Source organism: Lonchura striata, chromosome 23, assembly GCF_050655825.1.
Source record: "Lonchura striata isolate lonStrDom1 chromosome 23, ASM5065582v1, whole genome shotgun sequence".
Lineage (NCBI taxonomy): Eukaryota > Metazoa > Chordata > Aves > Passeriformes > Estrildidae > Lonchura > Lonchura striata.
In genome coordinates this window covers 4,957,403-4,972,875 of record NC_140725.1, presented here as the reverse complement: position 1 = coordinate 4,972,875, position 15,473 = coordinate 4,957,403, and the positions used below count along the sequence as shown (strand labels likewise).

Below are 15,473 nucleotides of genomic sequence, written 5' to 3'. Positions count from 1 at the left end.
TGCCCGTGTGGATGAACAAAGTTAGTTTCTTTGCGGGCAGCACCCATCAGAGATGCCTGTTTTGGGGATGATGTCACCGCAGGCCAGGAGATCCCCTGCCACTCATTCTCCCTCACCTACCAGGCAAACAGGTTTACTGAAATCCCAACCCTTTTCCTTGGAAGTACATTCCCCTGAGTCAGGGATGAGGAGCACCTCAGCAGACGGGGCGGCCCCACTCTGTGATGCTGCAGGGGTACCCCTACACCCCAAATCACCCTAAAGTCATCACCCTCCTACAGCCTCTAGTCCTGCACCCTCTCACCTGGCTCAGACAGAGCAGAGGTTTCCTGAAACTCCCAGAGCCCCGCCTGCCAGCTGACTCCCCACTAGGGAATGCTGCATGGCCAAGCCTCAGCCCTGGGAGCTGGGGCACCCCAGGAGGATGACAAGGAGAACAATGTCCCAACGAACTTACAAAGCCAGGATATGCCCTGGGACAGGAAAGGGGAACAGCCCCACTCACAGTTGCATGGCTGAGCCTCCAAGGGGCTGCAGCAGCCCCACAGCCCATGGCACACAAGGGATCTGGCAGAGCGGGACTGGAGCCACTCCTTGGCATTCTCCAAGGGTGACTATGGGTGGCTTCAAAAGCCTCTTTGCCTGTGGGTCCCACAGCATCACCTGGAGCAGATGAGCACCTCAGGGATCTAGGACAAGCTGGCACTGGATCCAGCCACGTCCATGGTTCTTCTCCCCACAGTGGGGCCAGTCTGGAGCAGGGGGCATGGTGAGGAAGGGGCAATCGTGGGTGTACTGGGCCTGTGGCCATGCTCCAACAGTGCAACATGAGAGGGCTTGTGAATGCCAAGCCAGCCCAAGTCGATGGGCTTATACAAGCAGGGATTGATCAATCACTCTGCTGCAGGCAGAGCCCCGCTGTGTTGGGGTTCCTGGGTCCTGCCCTGCCATTCCTGTGGTGCTGGGAACAGCTGCCCTCCCTGAGCTGATGGAAAATCCGATGAGCTCATGATGAGCACGGCACCCAGCCCTGGCTGCTGCATGCCCCAGCACTTCCTGTGCTCCTCAACCCTGCAGCATGGGGTGCAACACTACCATGGCTCCATCGGGCCAGTCTGGGCAGGGGGCTGCACCCTCAGGCCCAACACCTGGCCCTGACACCGACTGTAGGGATCCAAAGGGATCAGCACCCCAAAGGCAAAGGATAACTACAGGCACAGCTCAGCCCTTCCAGCGGGAGCTGACGCTGTGAGAGTCTGGGAGCAAACAGGAATAAGGATGGCAAACAAACCCCGCCAGCACCTCTGAGCAAAGTACTGTGTAGGACACCCCATCCCACCCATTTCCACCTGCTCCCTATCCCTCTGCTCCCACCTCTCTCCTCAGCCCCAGGATTTTGCCCTGGCCCCAGGCTGCTCCCACCCTGCTGCTCTGACACAAGGGCTGATTTGCATCCCTGTCCCCAAAAGACTCCAGCTGATTCCCACCAGCCGTGGGGCAGTGACCCTGGGGATGAGTGTGTGTCCCTGTGTCCTGTCCTGGGGTGGAGGCATGCAATAGGAACCCATTTCCAGCAGCATGCCAGGGCAACAACCAGACCCCCAGCATGCTGCCATGGGGCTACACCACAGCCCATGGCAAATCCCAGCTGCTGCAGGACAATCCCCTGTGGGTGTCAGTGACAAATGGGCCAGCAATGGGCTGAGCCACAGCGGGCTGCGCCCTGCCCTGCCACAGCTCGCGCCTGCTCTGTAATTATCCCAAGCCGCATCTGTAATTAGTGTCCTGATGTCATGGGGTCAGGCCTGGGCAGCCCCACGCGCTCCCCACCACCCCCACCTTGGCCTCCGGCCTTGGAGGAGATCACAGTCTTCCAACACCATCCGGAGGAGTTCCTGCCCAGCTCCGGCTCCCCGCCAGCATTGCTGCCGGAATCACATCCCAGCCCTGCTCCATAGCCCCCGAGCTGCAGCTGCTGCAGGGTTGGATCTGTCCCTCGGGCTAGCGCAGGGCTTGGTCGCTCCAACCACTGCCCCCTTCCCTGCAGCATCCTGCCCGCTCCCTGAATCCTGCCTGGGAAGAAAGGCCAGCCCCTGCCCTCCCGAGCCTCCCAGGGCTGCCAGTCACCCGCTCCCTCGCACAGGGAATGCGCTGGAGCAGCCCGGCGGCTATAAATATATAAATAGAGCGGGAGGTGCAGGCACGTGTGGCCGCAGCACACGCGGGACCGGGCCGCCGCTGCCCCGTGGCCGCTGTGGGGCACGGGCAGGGTGTGGGGCTGCAGCAGCGCCTTGGGGTGGGACAACCACGGGAGGAGGGTGAAAGCACCGAGCAGGGCAAGAGCAGCGTGGTCCTGCGCCGGGGAGATGCCAGCGCTGTGCCGGGAGGATGGAGGGGAGGCCTCACACAGCTGCCACGGAGCACCAGCGCTTTATTGCAGGGCAGAGAACCACCACACTGCCCACGGCACATGGGGTACCTTGCATTCCTCCTCTCTGCCAGCAGGCCGTGCCCACCCCTGCCGCTAACACGTGCGTAAGGGCCGGGTTGTGCCAGTGATGCTGAACCGGGCACTCAGCACCTCCGAGGGCGCCCGTGTCTTCTGGCCCGGCTGCTGCCCACCGGCGAAGAGGGTGAAGGTGCCAGGCTCCAGGCACCAGTCCTGTGCCCAGACGGCGCGCTGCTCAGCCAGCACCTGGAAGGACAGCTTGGCCTCCTGGCCGGCCAGCATGGCCACACGGCGGAAAGCCACCAACTGCCAGCGCGGCACCGGCACTGATGACTGCTCCCAGCGCAGGTACAGCTGCACCACCTGCATGGAGGGATGGGAGTCAGCACAGTGGGACTCCACAGCAGTCCCCTTGCAAGAGGGAGCTCGGGCACATCTGTACCCCGCACAGCCAGATCAGGGCAGAGCAGCTGTGCCCACCTCCTCGCTGTCCCGCAGCCCTGTGTTCTCCAGCACCACAGACACAGAGAGGTTGGCACAGAGGGGCAGCACTGGGGGGCTGAGCACCAGGTCCCGATAGCGGAAGGTGGTGTAGGACAGCCCATACCCAAAAGGGTAGAGCGGGGCCTCCTGCCCATAGTACCGGTATGTGCGTCCTTCCATGGTGTAGTTCTCCATCGGTGGCACCTGTGGGACAAGGGCCAGTGGAACAGGGCAGGGCTGGGCAGGCACAGGCAAGAACCACAGCCCTGCATCCTGCAGCTGCTCCAGCCACCAAGGCAGGGAAAGGCTAAGGGTACAACCAGCAGCCCTGGCCTTACCTGGTGCATGCCTGCAGGCCAAGTGGCCGGCAGCCGGCCAGCTGGGCTGGCCCCTGCCTCGCCCAGCAGGACCCTGGCAATGGCCAAGCCGGTGGCCTGGGCAGGGAAGAAGCAGGCCAGGATGGCCCCCACGCCGTCATGTGCCTGTGCCCAGCTCACGTCCAGGGGTCCCGCGTTGAACAGCAGCAGAATGACAGGGCGCCCAGCAGCTGCAGGGAGGTGGCTGTCACTGAGAGGCCTGTAGCAGCACTGCTGGGATGGCCCAGGGGTGTCCCATGGATGGGGAACACCTAGGTGTGTTGAGATCCCACAGAGGCCCTACCCGCCTGCACAGCATCCTGCAGCAGCTCCAGCTGGTGCCCCGGCAGGGACAGATCACTCCGGTCTTTTGCCTCTGTCTCCACATCTACCCCTGGGTGGGGACAGCCAAGGGAAAGCCCCTTACACCCCTGTGGGCAGACAGGGCAGAGGGGCACCGACAGCCTCAGAGGTGGCTCATGGGCACCCCTCTCTCCCAGAGCACTCCCCTTCCCCTGGCAGTGCCCACCCAGTGCCCTCCCACTCCCACCTACCTGTCCCCAGGCAGACCAGCACCACATCAGCTGCCCCCACCACCTTCACTAGCTCTGCCCGCGAGTACTGCCGGCACCGTGGCTCGCTGCAGCCTGCTGCAAAGCTGACATTGGCCCCCAGCATCTCCAGCCCCCTCCTGCACCAGGGAAGAGCAAAGGACACAGGGGCAGCTGTACCCTAGGGTTGGGGCACAATGGAGACAGGCCCCTTGTCTGGCCACCAGCCAAGGGTCAAGCAGCACCAGCAGCACCCCTGGACAGTGGCCAGAAGAGGGGAACAGTGACCAGGAGAGGGGGACATGAGGTGGGACCACACTGTCTCACCGGGGAGTGTAGATGTACCGAGGCTCTGGCACTGGTGCATAATCCCCAAACAGTACCCGGGGATTGTCAGCAAAGGGACCCACAACCTGCAGAGGGCAGAGGGGTCAGGGTGGGCATCAGCAGCTTTGTGACACCTGTGTGCCCTGGGTGTGGAACCAGCACGTCACGTCCCCCTGCCCACCACCTTGCAGGGGCTCACCGCGAGGTGCTGGCTGGACAAGTTCTGGGCCCTCAGGGGCAATGTCCCCCGCACATTCTTCAGCAGCACAAAGCTCTTGACAGCAGCTTCCAGCGAGAGGTTGCGGTGCTCAGGGCTCTGCACCACACTCAGGTCCAGGGAGCTGTAGGGGTTCATGGCTGGGGGGTCAAACTCCCCCAGACGCATCCGTGTGTAGAAGAGGGGCCGGACTCGGTCACGCAGCGTCTGTGGAGACCCCAACCCAAACACCTCAGTTGTGCTTGGCAGGGACAGCCCAGGCTCTCTGCCCACATCCTGGTCCCACTCTGCTCGTCTTACCTGCAGCGTGATGTTGCCCATGGCCAGAGCCTGAGGGATGCGCATGAAGACATTGTTCCTCATGCCATAGGAGAGCTCCAGGTTGCAGCCAGCGTTCACTGAGGCTGCCGTGCCAGGGAGAAGGGAGAACTCCCATCATGGCTGTGCCATGCCTGGGGACTGACCCCATGCCCAGCCCGTGAGCTCACCAACCGCTGTCTCCAGGAAGCTGCGTGTGAAGTGGTGCCCTAGCATGATGAGCTCCACAGCCCCCTCGTCGCTCACCACATACCCATCAAACCCCCACTCGCCACGCAGGATGTCCGTCAGCAGCTTCTTGTTGGCACAAGCGGGAACGCCGTTGATCCTGTTGGAGAGGGGATGGGGCAGCCGGGAGAGCGGGGCACTGGCCATGCCAGGGGCAGCCCAGCCCACATGGCCCTTGCTGCGCTCCGCACCTGTTGTAGCTGCACATGAAGCTGTAGGAGCCAGCACGCACACATGCCTGGAACTGGGGCAGGAAGGTCATGCGCCAGTCCCGCTCCAGCACCTGCAAGCACCACAGAGTGGGGTCAGCACCTGGAGCGTCCCCTGCCCTATTAACACCCCCCACCCCGCTGTGCTCACCTTGGCATCGAAGCTTAGCCTGGAGACGGGGATGTTCTCAGGGCCTCCATGCACGCTGAAGTGTTTGCAGCCAGCGCTGGCCTTGACATAACGGGGGTGCTGGCCCTGCAGCCCCTGCACAAAGCTGCGGGCCAGCTCCCCACTCAAGAATGGGTCCTCCCCATAGGTTTCCTGTACAGGGCACAGGTGGGTCACCTCTGGGAGCCCCGTCCCCACACCCCCACAGCCTGGCAAGTCATGGCCACGTCCAGCTGGTCAGCCAGGGTCCTTTGTGGTCCAATCCCAGCCAGGGGTCACCCGCCCAAGCTGGCACCTGGTTCCGCCCCCACAGTGGGTGTCTCATGATGTTCAGGACAGGGCTGAAGCAGCTGAGCCCGGTGTGGTCACTGTAGCGGCCAGCAGCAGCAAAGCTGTTGTGCTTGGCTCTCACCTCGGTAGCCGTGGCATTGGCCACACGGTAGATGAGTTCTGGGCTGGGGAGACAGCACAGGAGTGTCAGGGCGACGTAGGCAAGGGGGGACCTGTCTCACAAGGTCCCATCCCACACCCCCGGTCCCCGGTGCTGGTACCTGAAGGCGGCGGCAAGCCCCAACGCCTGCGGGAAAGCCGTGGCCCATCCGGGTGCCTCGCCGTCGCCCCGCAGACACTCCGTGTTCCAGTTGTAGGGCGCGATGCCCAGCCGCGGGATGGGGGGCGCGGGGCCGTTCCCCATCGCTCCCCCCCTCGCCACCTGCGGGGCAGCGGCGCTGAGCGCGGAGTCCCGCGGGGGACCCGGGGGGGTCTCGCCGCCCCCTCACCTGCAGCACCAGCTCGGCGGGGCTCAGCCGGCTCAGCAGGTCGTCCAGGCGGCGCTGCCAGGGCAGCGAGGGGTCCCGGAAAGGGAAGGGGGGCGGCTGAGCCCGGACCGCCCCCGCTCCCAGCGCCGCGCTCAGCACCAAGAGCCGCAGGCCCAGCGCCGCTGCTGGGAGAGCCCCGCACGGCACGGCCCGGCTCGGCTCCCGGGATCCGCACGGCATGGCTCGGCTCGGCTCCCGGGATCCGCACGGCATGGCCCGGCTCGGCTCCCGGGATTTGCACGGCATGGCTCGGCTCGGCTCCCGGGATCCGCACGGCATGGCCCGGCTCGGCTCCCGGGATTTGCACGGCATGGCTCGGCCCGGCTCCCGGGATTTGCACGGCATGGCCCGGCTCGGCTCCCGGGATTTGCACGGCATGGCTCGGCCCGGCTCCCGGAATCTGCACGGCTCGGCTCGGCTCGGCCCGGCCCGGCCCGGCCCGGCCCCGGCGCCTACGCGGGCGGCGGAGCGGGGCGGAGCGCGCTGCCGCCGTCCTGCGCCCACCGAACGGGGCGGAGCGCGGTAGGACGGGCCGGGCCGGGGGGCCCGGGGCTTTGCCGTGTCCCGGTCGCCCCCCGGGCCAATTTGCGAGATTCACCCCGTGCAGCGGGGTCTGTATGCGAGGGGCGGCGAGCTCCGAGCCCCGCGCAGCCCGGCGCCGCCGCGGGGTTTCGGTTCCGCCCGTCTCCCGGAGCATCTCCCGTGTGCGGGCGGGAACCGGCAGAGCCGCCCGGCGCCGTCAGACCGGCTCTCGGTGCCCTCGGCTGCAGCGGGGCCGGCTCGGCCCCTGCCCGGGGCCGGGGAGCAGTAACGGCTCCGCCTGGGAAGGATCTCCTGTGCTCACCGGGCGCTATGGCAGACACGGACTGAGATGCCAGCGCGGTGCCCTGTGTGCCCCTCATGCCCCCCAGCTCAGCACGGAGAGACACTGTAAGGGACCTCTGCGGTGACCAGGGACACGGTGTCTTTCTTACGTTGGATATCAGGAAAAGGTTCTTCCCACAGAGGGTGCTGGGCACTGCCTTGGCTCCCCAGGGAATGGGCACGGCCCCGAGGCTGCCCCAGGAGCGTTTGGACAATGCCCCCAGGCAGAGGGTGGGATTGTTGGGGTGTCCTGTGCAGGGCCAGCAGCTGGACTCCACGGTCCTTTCCAACTCAGAGTGTTCTAGGATTCAATGATCTCCACCAGCGCTCTGGGGTCACTGTGGCGGGAGAGCACAAGGTGGCATTTGGGACTGGGATCAGGAGGGCACCTGGCACTGCAGAGCCACAGACAGGGAGCACAGACATGCCATCAGCTCACTGGCACAGTAGAGGTGCCACTGGCAGCCCCCCAGCCCGGGACAGCCACCCCAGGCTCCAGTGCCAGGCCTGGTGCCTCGCAGCTGGCCGTGTCCTGGGGATGCAGCCATGTAAGGCAATGCCAGCAGGTCACCGCAGCCCGGCCCGTCCCCACGCTCCTGCTCGGCGGTGACAGCGAGCCAGCTCCCAGCTGCTGGATTCCTGAGCAGCCAGCAGGAGTGGGGGGGTTCCCTGTGCCCCCAGCACACCACCCCAGCCGGGTCAGGGCTCAGCACTCGCTCAGTGACAGGCCCGGGACGGGGACATAATGGGATAAATAAATAAAAACCAGGAGATTAAATAAATAAGTAAACAATGCACAGTCGGTCTGGGAGCAGAACCTGGTGCACTAGGGGCCATGCTTGCTTGGGGTGGGTTAGGGGAAGCTGGGTTGTTCCAAGGAATATCCCTGCACTTCCTGCAGCCCCAAGCCAGGCTGGTTTCTGTGACGCCCTGTGCTTTGCCGTTCTTGCAGGGCCATTTTCGGGCCTCACAGGGTGGAAACCTGCTTGTGTTCCGCAGTCTAGGGATCCGAGCTTGCCCAATCCTGCCAGCACAGGGCTTGCTTCATCCACCCACGAACACCAGCTGCCCTTTCCCCAGGAATCAGCCTCTGCCAAGCGCCAGGAGCAAGGCAAGGAAGGCACAGAACAGGCTGCAGAGGCTGGCAGAGCTCAAGGAGCGTTCGCACAATGCTCTCAGGAATACAGTGGGACTTTTGGGGTGTCCTGCGCAGGGCCAGGAGTCGGACTCCATCCTTGTGCGTCCCTTCCAGCTCGGGATATTCCCCCATTCCACTCCAATTCCAGGGTGGCAGTGTGGGACCGCGGCGGGCGCAGAAGCGCAGCCCCGGTGCGCCGGGAGAGCCACGGGGCTGGGGACCGCGGGGAGGCCTGCGGGCAGCCGGACCGGCCGTAGGGAGCAGCACCGGCACCGGCACCGGCACCGGCAGCTGAGGCGGGGCAGCGACACCGGCAGCGGCGGGGCCGGGCGCTGAGGCGGGCAGCGGCACCGGCACCGGCAGCCGGGCGCTGAGGCGGGGCAGCGGCACCGGCAGCCGGGCGCTGAGGCGGGCAGCGGCAGCGGCAGCCGGGCGCTGAGGCGGGGCAGCGGCACCGGCACCGGCAGCCGGGCGCTGAGGCGGGGCAGCGGCACCGGCACCGGCAGCCGGGAGCTGAGGCGGGCAGCGGCACCGGCAGCGGCAGCCGGGCGCTGAGGCGGGCAGCGGCACCGGCAGCCGGGCGCTGAGGCGGGGCACCGGCAGCGGCAGCGGCAGCCCTGCGCTGAGGCGGGCAGCGGCAGCGGCACCGGCTGCAGGGAGCACCGGCAGCCGGGCGCTGAGGCGGGCAGCGGCAGCGGCAGCGGCTGCAGGGAGCACCGGCAGCCGGGCGCTGAGGCGGGGCAGCGGCACCGGCAGCGGCGGGGCCGGGCCGGGCCCAGCGCGGCCCCGGCAGGCGGTAGCGCCCCCTGGCGGCGACCGGGCCGTCACCTGACCCCCCCCCCCCCCCCCCACACACACCCCGGGATTGCCTCACCCTGCTGGCGCGCGGTGCGCTCTGGGATTTGTAGTCCAGCCGCGCGGGCGGGGCGCGGGCGGCGGCGCGGCGGGGACTGCATGTCCCGTGGTGCCCCGCGGCGTGCCGGGCGTGCCGTGGTGCCCGCGGCGGACGGAGCGGCCGGGCCGGGCCGGGCCGTGCCGGGCGGACACGATGTCGCGGCAGGGCGGGCGCGGCACCGAGAGCAAGAAAATGGTAACGGCGTGGCGAGAGCATGGCGTGGGGCACCCGGGGAGCCGGCCCGGCCCGGGGCGGGGGTGGTCGGGCCCGGCCCGCCGTGCCCGGTGCGCCGGGGCCCGGTGGCCATCAGCAGCACCGGGCGCTCCCGTTGATGGGAAGTTTGCACCCAAAACGCTTCCCTGGCGTGTCTCGCTTCTCCTCCCCAGCTCATTCCGCGTTATCAGCCCGGCTGAATCCGGAACTGAGAGGTGGAGCCCAAGGCTCCAGAGCTGAGCTCGAATTCTGGGTCAAACCAGGTCGAATTAATTTTTAATGCAAAATAAGTAATAATAATAATAAAAAAATAAGCTGGAAAATCTAGGGTCTTCTCTCTCTTTGGCCTTGGCGAGGGGTTGGGTCGGGCTTAGCTGCCCCCTCCTGCCTCTCCACACCCCAGGGGATTCTTTTATAGGGATTCAGCTCGTTAAATGCAACGATTATATAAAGAATTGTGTTAGTTCACTGGACTTCTGACACTTCCGTAGCCATGGAACAGATGCACACTGCTCTGCAGTGCCAAATAATAAAAGTACTTGGAAAGCTTTGGGCACTTCAATTGCATCAAAAAGGCTGAAAACGAAAAACAAAAAAAAAGTCCAAATCTGAATTTAGGAGTTTGCCCTAAATTAAGTTGCCTTTACTAACAACATCTCAGCAATAAGTGAGATCAGCTCTGGGTGTGCTGGGGCTGATGGTGGCAGTGATGGTGACATTGCTATGGCCTCACACGGTGCCAGCACCTCAGGCTGGATTCCCTCCATCCATCCCCATCCCCTATCCACCTCTGTCTTTACTGAAATGACTGATATCCTTAAAACAAACACTGCCTGTTCTGCATGTCTGTTCAATTCTCTGCCAAGTCTCTGGTTCCAGCTGAGCCAAAGGAACTTCCCCCTTGTCCTTCCAGTGATGTGAATTGCCCAACCTTTAGTTTTCTAAGAGAAAAGCAAATTTTTAAGTAAAACCCCCAAAGAACATGTCAATTCTTTAGATCCAAAGTGGAGCAACAGCTCCAAGCAGCCCTTCTGGTTGTTTCCATACCTGAAGCATTTTATCCTTGTGAATGGTAATCCCAGGATCCCAAATTGGTTTGGATTGGAAGGGGCCTTAAAGTTCATCCCATTCCACCCCCTGCCATGGCAGGGACACCTTCCACTGTCCCAGGTTGCTCCAAGCCCTATCCAACCTGGTCTTGGACACTCCAGGGATCCAGGGGCAGCCACAGCTGCTCTGGGCACCCTGTGCCAGGGCCTGCCCACCCTCACAGGGAAGAATTTATTCATTCTCCAGGAAGGAGACAAGGTGGAATTCCCTGTGTCCTCTACAAACCAAATTTCTGTTTGTTCGGGGGTGTTTCCTCTGTGTGTTTGTTGTGGCTTTGTGTGAATTTATGGTGATCTGTGTTGTCACTTAACTCTGATCTTGTCTCTTTTCCCTCCCTGCCTGCTGCTGCTTTCATTCTCTAGTATTGGTATTTGCCATTCATTTCACCTTCTGCCTCTCTGCAGCTCATGGTAGGTGATAGATCCCAGGTCAGCCCCTGTGATCCCTCTGCATGCCAAAACTGACAGCAGAATCCAGTGCTGGGGGTTTGTTTTGTTCCCCAAAACACTTCCTTTTGCAGAGTTTTCTTCTGCAGCCTGTAATGACCATATTAATCACTGCTCTGGCTTAATGGCTCCCAAAAAATGCTCTTTGACATCATTTAAGGGTGAGGATTGAAGGTGGTGGCTGGGAGAAGAGAATTTTTCCCTTTTTCTGCAAATTTTCTGCAAATCTGACAATTGTGCAAAGAAAACATGAGTGATTTTGGTCCTGGCCAGTCCCAGAGTGGACGTGCACAGCAGCTGAGTGCTGAGCTGGCCTGGGCTTGGCCTTCCTGAGCCTGTTGTTGGTCTGAGGAGCTGATTTTAATCTGTGAAGCAAATTCTGTGCCTGGACAACTTTTTAGGACCAGATGAGTCCTTTTTCTTGGTACAGAATTTCATAAATCCCTGACTGGAGGAGCATTTTGGGCCTGTTGAAAGGACCAGAGCTGGAGCCTAATGGGCACTGCCCACTTGTAACATGTTGATGAAACAGAGGGAAGAGTTTGAGTTGGATCTCAGCTCGAGGCCAGTGCTTGAGGTAAATTCACAGCCCTGGCATGGCACCTCCAGCTAGCCAGGAGGTGTTGGTGTCTTTCCCAAAGTCCCAGAATAGTTTGGGCTGAAAGGGATCTTAAAACTCATCCAGTTCCATCCATTTCCAAGGACAAGGGCACCTTCTAGTAGACCAGGTTCCTCCAAGCCCTTGTTCTGAGGAGAATGAAGTTGTTGGCAGAACTGGAGCTGGGATCTCCACTTGTTTAACTGGAGCTGGGATCTCTCCTTATTGACTGGAACTGGGATCTCCACTTGTTTAACTGGAGCTGGGATCTTTCATTATTGAATTGGAGCTGGGATCTTCTCTTGTTTAACTGGAGCTGGGATCTCTCCTTGTTTAACTGGAGCTGGGATCTCTCCTTATTAACTGTAACTGGGGTCTCCACTTGTTTAACTGGAGCTGGGATCTTTCATTATTGAATTGGAGCTGGGATCTTCTCTTGTTTAACTGGAGCTGGGATCTTCTCTTGTTTAACTGGAGCTGGGATCTCCTCTTGTTTAACTGGAGCTGGGATCTCCTCTTGTTTAACTGGAGCTGGGATCTCTCTTTATTAAACTGGAGCTGGGATCTCCTCTTGTTTAACTGGAGCTGGGGTCTCTCCATGTTTAACTGGCGCTGGGATCTCTCCTTGTTTAACTGGAGCTGGGATCTCTCCTTGTTTAACTGGAGCTGGGATCTCCTCTTGTTTAACTGGCGCTGGGATCTCTCCTTGTTTAACTGGAGCTGGGATCTCTCCTTGTTTAACTGGAGCTGGGATCTCTCCTTATGAAGCAGCAGGTTCCTTTTGGACAGCAGGCCCCTGTTCCCCTCTCGGTGCCGAGGCTGGCGGCGCTGCACTCGGAGGCAGCGCAGCACGGGCGGGTTCTGTTGGGTCAATCCCTTTTCCTGTGTGCAGAACTCGGAGCTGTTCACGCTGACCTACGGTGCCCTGGTGACCCAGCTCTGCAAGGACTACGAGAACGACGACGATGTCAACAAGCAGCTGGATAAAATGTGAGTGCAGGCACCAGTGGGAGTGGGTCTGTCTGGGAGCAGGGAGCACAGCAGGGATTGATGCCTCAGGTTTTAGATTTTATATTTTGCAGATTCTCTGCTACTTTAGTGTGAGGTTCTGAGGGGTGGTGAGCTCTCTTCACAGAGTAGGGAGACAAAACAATTCCTTTCCTAGCTTGGGACCAACGATAACCTATTGGAAATCAGGTGGCCCCCGACAGGAAGAAATGGTGATGTCTGGCTCCAGATCAGAAGGCTGAAGGATAGCTTTATTAAAACTATACTATATTACATTAATATACTATTTAAAGCGATACTATGCTATTCTACATACTTACTTCTTACTTACCCATCTAACTACAAACTCGTGACTCTGCTGAGCCCCAACAACTTCACCAGAATCCAACCCAGCCATCACTGCAGGTGAACAATCTCCACACCACATTGCCCATGGGGAGAACAAAGGAGCAGAGATAAAGATTGTTTTCTCTTCTCCTCCCTGTGCTTCTCCTGAGGGACAGAATTCTGTCTGTCCAGAGAATGTGAGTGGCACAGACAACCGATCCAAATCTCAGGCCCAAGACCATAAACAACATGGGCTGAAGAGAAAAAAACAAGAAGGATGGGACTTCATAACCTCAAGCTGTAATTGGACAATTAACTCCAATATGCTAATAGACCAGAACTTATAAAAGCGAGAGACCTCGTGACCAGTCATCTATTTTTTGTGTCTATTTTGGGTTCTTCCTGGGTGCAGCCCTGGCTGGGCTCTTGTACTGCCCAAGGTGGATCCACTGAGGACTTTTAATAAATCCCTGCTTTATTCTTTAGCTCTGTCTGGTCTCTGTTCTAGGGCAGCCTTCACCAGGCATCAGGATCACAGCAGGGATCACAACCACATCCCTGTGTGCTGCTCCAGGAGCAAAACCCTGGCAGGTTGAAGTTACTTAACACTGACATTTCTCAGATTAGACTTTGCTTCTTCACTCTCTTCTTTTATAAATATTTGTTGTCTTTCTAAAGCTGTTTCTCTGGTCCCTTCACAGGGGTTACAACATCGGTGTCCGGCTCATTGAGGACTTCCTGGCCCGTTCCAATGTGGGGAGGTGCCACGATTTCCGTGAAACTGCAGATGTTATAGCAAAGGTAAATGTCTAAGCACAGCTTTGTCAGGGCTTTCTGGGGGGTTTTGCATGTGAGGATGGAAAATTTGCTGCTCACAGGACTGTTCTGGGAGTTTGATGAAGATTTTGGGGAGGGAAAAAAAAAAGAAAAAAAAGCTTTAGCCCAAGTGATGCTGGCTGGTGGGAACTGGAAGAAGGGAGATATATTTGCAAACCCCTTGAGTAATTTTACAAAATCAAAGCTGTGCTGTTGCCTTACCTGTTCTTGTTATTCCTGTTTGCCACAACAGATTGCATTTAAAATGTACCTGGGCATCACTCCGAGCATCACCAACTGGAGTCCTGGGGGTGATGAGTTCTCCCTGATCTTGGAAAACAACCCCTTGGTGGACTTTGTGGAGCTCCCTGACAACCACTCAACCCTCATCTACTCCAACCTGCTCTGTGGGGTGCTGCGAGGTGCCCTGGAAATGGTGAGCCACGTCTCCCTTCCCTTGGGATGGGTGTATGGACAGCCAGGTTTCAGCAGAAAATTGAATTCTGGTCTGGACTTCTGGGTTTGCTTTGGACTTGAAACCCATTCCCAGAAAGGCAGAGCTGCATGGCTGCTGTCATGTGTGGCAGCTGAGGCCCAGAGGTGGTGCCTGAGCTCTTTCAGCTCACAACCCAAGTTCAAGCACATCTCCCTGAGTTTGTGTGGACCTCCAAAATCCTCACTCTGCAATTGCTGTGAGCCCTAGCTGGGAATTGGCTGGGGCAAGAGAACAGCTGCGTCTCAAATTTAGGACTTTGTAGAGCCCTGTATGTCATGTCATGCCCTTAGAGCCTTTAAGCTGGTGCTCCAGGATCATTCAGTCCCTGGAGAAGCTGCTGTGAAGAGGGAGTTACCAGCTCCTCTCTGCTCTTCCCTCACTTAGGTGCAGATGGCTGTGGATGTGAAGTTTGTCCAGGACACCCTGAAGGGCGACAGCGTCACCGAAATCCGGATGAAGTTCATCAGGAGGATTGAAGACAACCTTCCAGCTGGGGAAGAGTGAGCCACAGCCCCATCTCCCAGGGGACTGGAGGGACCAGCTGGGTTTGGCCATTAGCTTTCCTCTCAGATCCATAGGGATCTCCTGCCCCAGTCCACTCAGACTGACTCACTGACTGTCTCAGATGTTGTTTTCTTCTACTCTCACTCCCATCCTCTGTAGAAGATGATTGTCTGGTTGCTGTTTATTTCCCAGGTTCATTCTGAAGCTTTTTCATCAGGTGATGTCCTTTTCCCTCCCCCTGGGGGCTTCCTACCCTCAGTTTCCAATTGTGACCTGGGCTGTGTGAGAACAACTGCTCAGACTCCAGCAGAGCTCCGGTCTCTTCGCATCTGCATCGGTGTTGGAGGGCCAGAATTGGAGACCAAGCTACAGGAGCCCACTGATTCCCTGCTAAACCCTGTCTTTCCTTAAATGAGGTGTTTAAAATCCATTTGGAGATGTGTGTAGTGTTTCTGTAGATCAAACTGGCTTTCTGCACTTGATTCTGAAGTCACTGGCAAATGCAGGCTTGATTCAAAGGGGTGGCTGGGGAGAGCTGTTGGAGTGCTGGCACCAGGGCAGGGGCTCAGGGGGCTTTGGCACCACAGAAATCTGGGAGTCCCATGGCCTTTCCATTGTCCTTCCCCAGAAGCCTCACCTTGGGAGGGGAGGAGATCAAACTCCAGTGGAACAGTGGGAACTATTTTACACAGAGAAAGAGTGGCTAAAATGGCATGGGTGCTCCACAGTGGACACAGCCCAGGGCTGCATGGGGAGTCACGGTGTGAGGACAAAACCTCCCAAAACCTGGGAGGTGTTAAAGACGTTCAGACTCTGTTCTGCTGCTGGGGGATGTAAAGGCTGCATGGTGTGAAGGCAGTGCCATGGTTTGTTCTTACTGCTGTTCAGGCTACAGTAGAATTTCCCAGTTACTTGACCTGTGGCACTTGCTGA

At 59.5% G+C, this 15,473-nt stretch overlaps 2 protein-coding genes across 5 annotated transcripts; one reads left to right on the top strand and one right to left on the bottom strand.

The window, feature by feature from the left end:
* Positions 1–2,414: 2,414 nt before the first annotated feature.
* Positions 2,415–6,590, bottom strand: LOC110484254 (uncharacterized). 3 transcript variants are annotated; one of them, XM_085559978.1, is made up of 15 exons: positions 6,532–6,590; positions 6,087–6,477; positions 5,859–6,019; positions 5,603–5,762; positions 5,290–5,460; positions 5,121–5,212; positions 4,872–5,029; positions 4,684–4,787; positions 4,366–4,590; positions 4,167–4,252; positions 3,843–3,979; positions 3,593–3,682; positions 3,271–3,479; positions 2,930–3,136; positions 2,415–2,812 (listed from the first exon to the last, which is right to left on the bottom strand). In XM_085559978.1, exons 2-15 carry the CDS (start codon positions 6,468–6,470, stop codon positions 2,525–2,527), a joined length of 2,472 nt encoding a protein of 823 aa, XP_085416104.1. In that variant the 5' UTR covers positions 6,471–6,477; positions 6,532–6,590; the 3' UTR covers positions 2,415–2,524. The 3 variants fall into 3 exon arrangements, with proteins under 3 accessions (XP_085416104.1, XP_085416105.1, XP_021410459.4); XM_085559979.1 differs by having other exon boundaries at positions 6,087–6,439; positions 6,532–6,582; XM_021554784.4 differs by lacking the exon at positions 6,532–6,590 and having other exon boundaries at positions 6,087–6,474.
* A 2,554-nt stretch (positions 6,591–9,144) lies between these two features.
* Positions 9,145–14,970, top strand: TRAPPC3 (trafficking protein particle complex subunit 3). 2 transcript variants are annotated; one of them, XM_021554789.3, is made up of 6 exons: positions 9,145–9,217; positions 10,708–10,755; positions 12,282–12,379; positions 13,426–13,525; positions 13,794–13,976; positions 14,421–14,970. In XM_021554789.3, the coding sequence occupies exons 1-6, from the start codon at positions 9,176–9,178 to the stop codon at positions 14,538–14,540; spliced, it is 591 nt and encodes a 196-aa protein (XP_021410464.1). In that variant the 5' UTR covers positions 9,145–9,175; the 3' UTR covers positions 14,541–14,970. The 2 variants fall into 2 exon arrangements, with proteins under 2 accessions (XP_021410464.1, XP_021410465.1); XM_021554790.3 differs by lacking the exon at positions 10,708–10,755.
* Positions 14,971–15,473: the final 503 nt, after the last annotated feature.

Excerpts from the sequence above, each read along its gene's own strand:
- LOC110484254 (XM_085559978.1), bottom strand. The coding sequence starts at position 6,470 with ATGCCGTGCAAATCCCGGGAGCCGGGCCGAGCCATGCCGTGCAAATCC. Across the intron at positions 4,591-4,683 it reads TGGGCAACATCACGCTGCAG|ACGCTGCGTGACCGAGTCCG; the intron begins GTAAGACGAGCA and ends GGGTCTCCACAG. Across the intron at positions 3,980-4,166 it reads CGGTACATCTACACTCCCCG|GAGGGGGCTGGAGATGCTGG; the intron begins GTGAGACAGTGT and ends TCCCTGGTGCAG.
- TRAPPC3 (XM_021554789.3), top strand. The coding sequence starts at position 9,176 with ATGTCGCGGCAGGGCGGGCGCGGCACCGAGAGCAAGAAAATG. Across the intron at positions 10,756-12,281 it reads CTGCCTCTCTGCAGCTCATG|AACTCGGAGCTGTTCACGCT; the intron begins GTAGGTGATAGA and ends TCCTGTGTGCAG. Across the intron at positions 13,977-14,420 it reads TGCGAGGTGCCCTGGAAATG|GTGCAGATGGCTGTGGATGT; the intron begins GTGAGCCACGTC and ends TCCCTCACTTAG.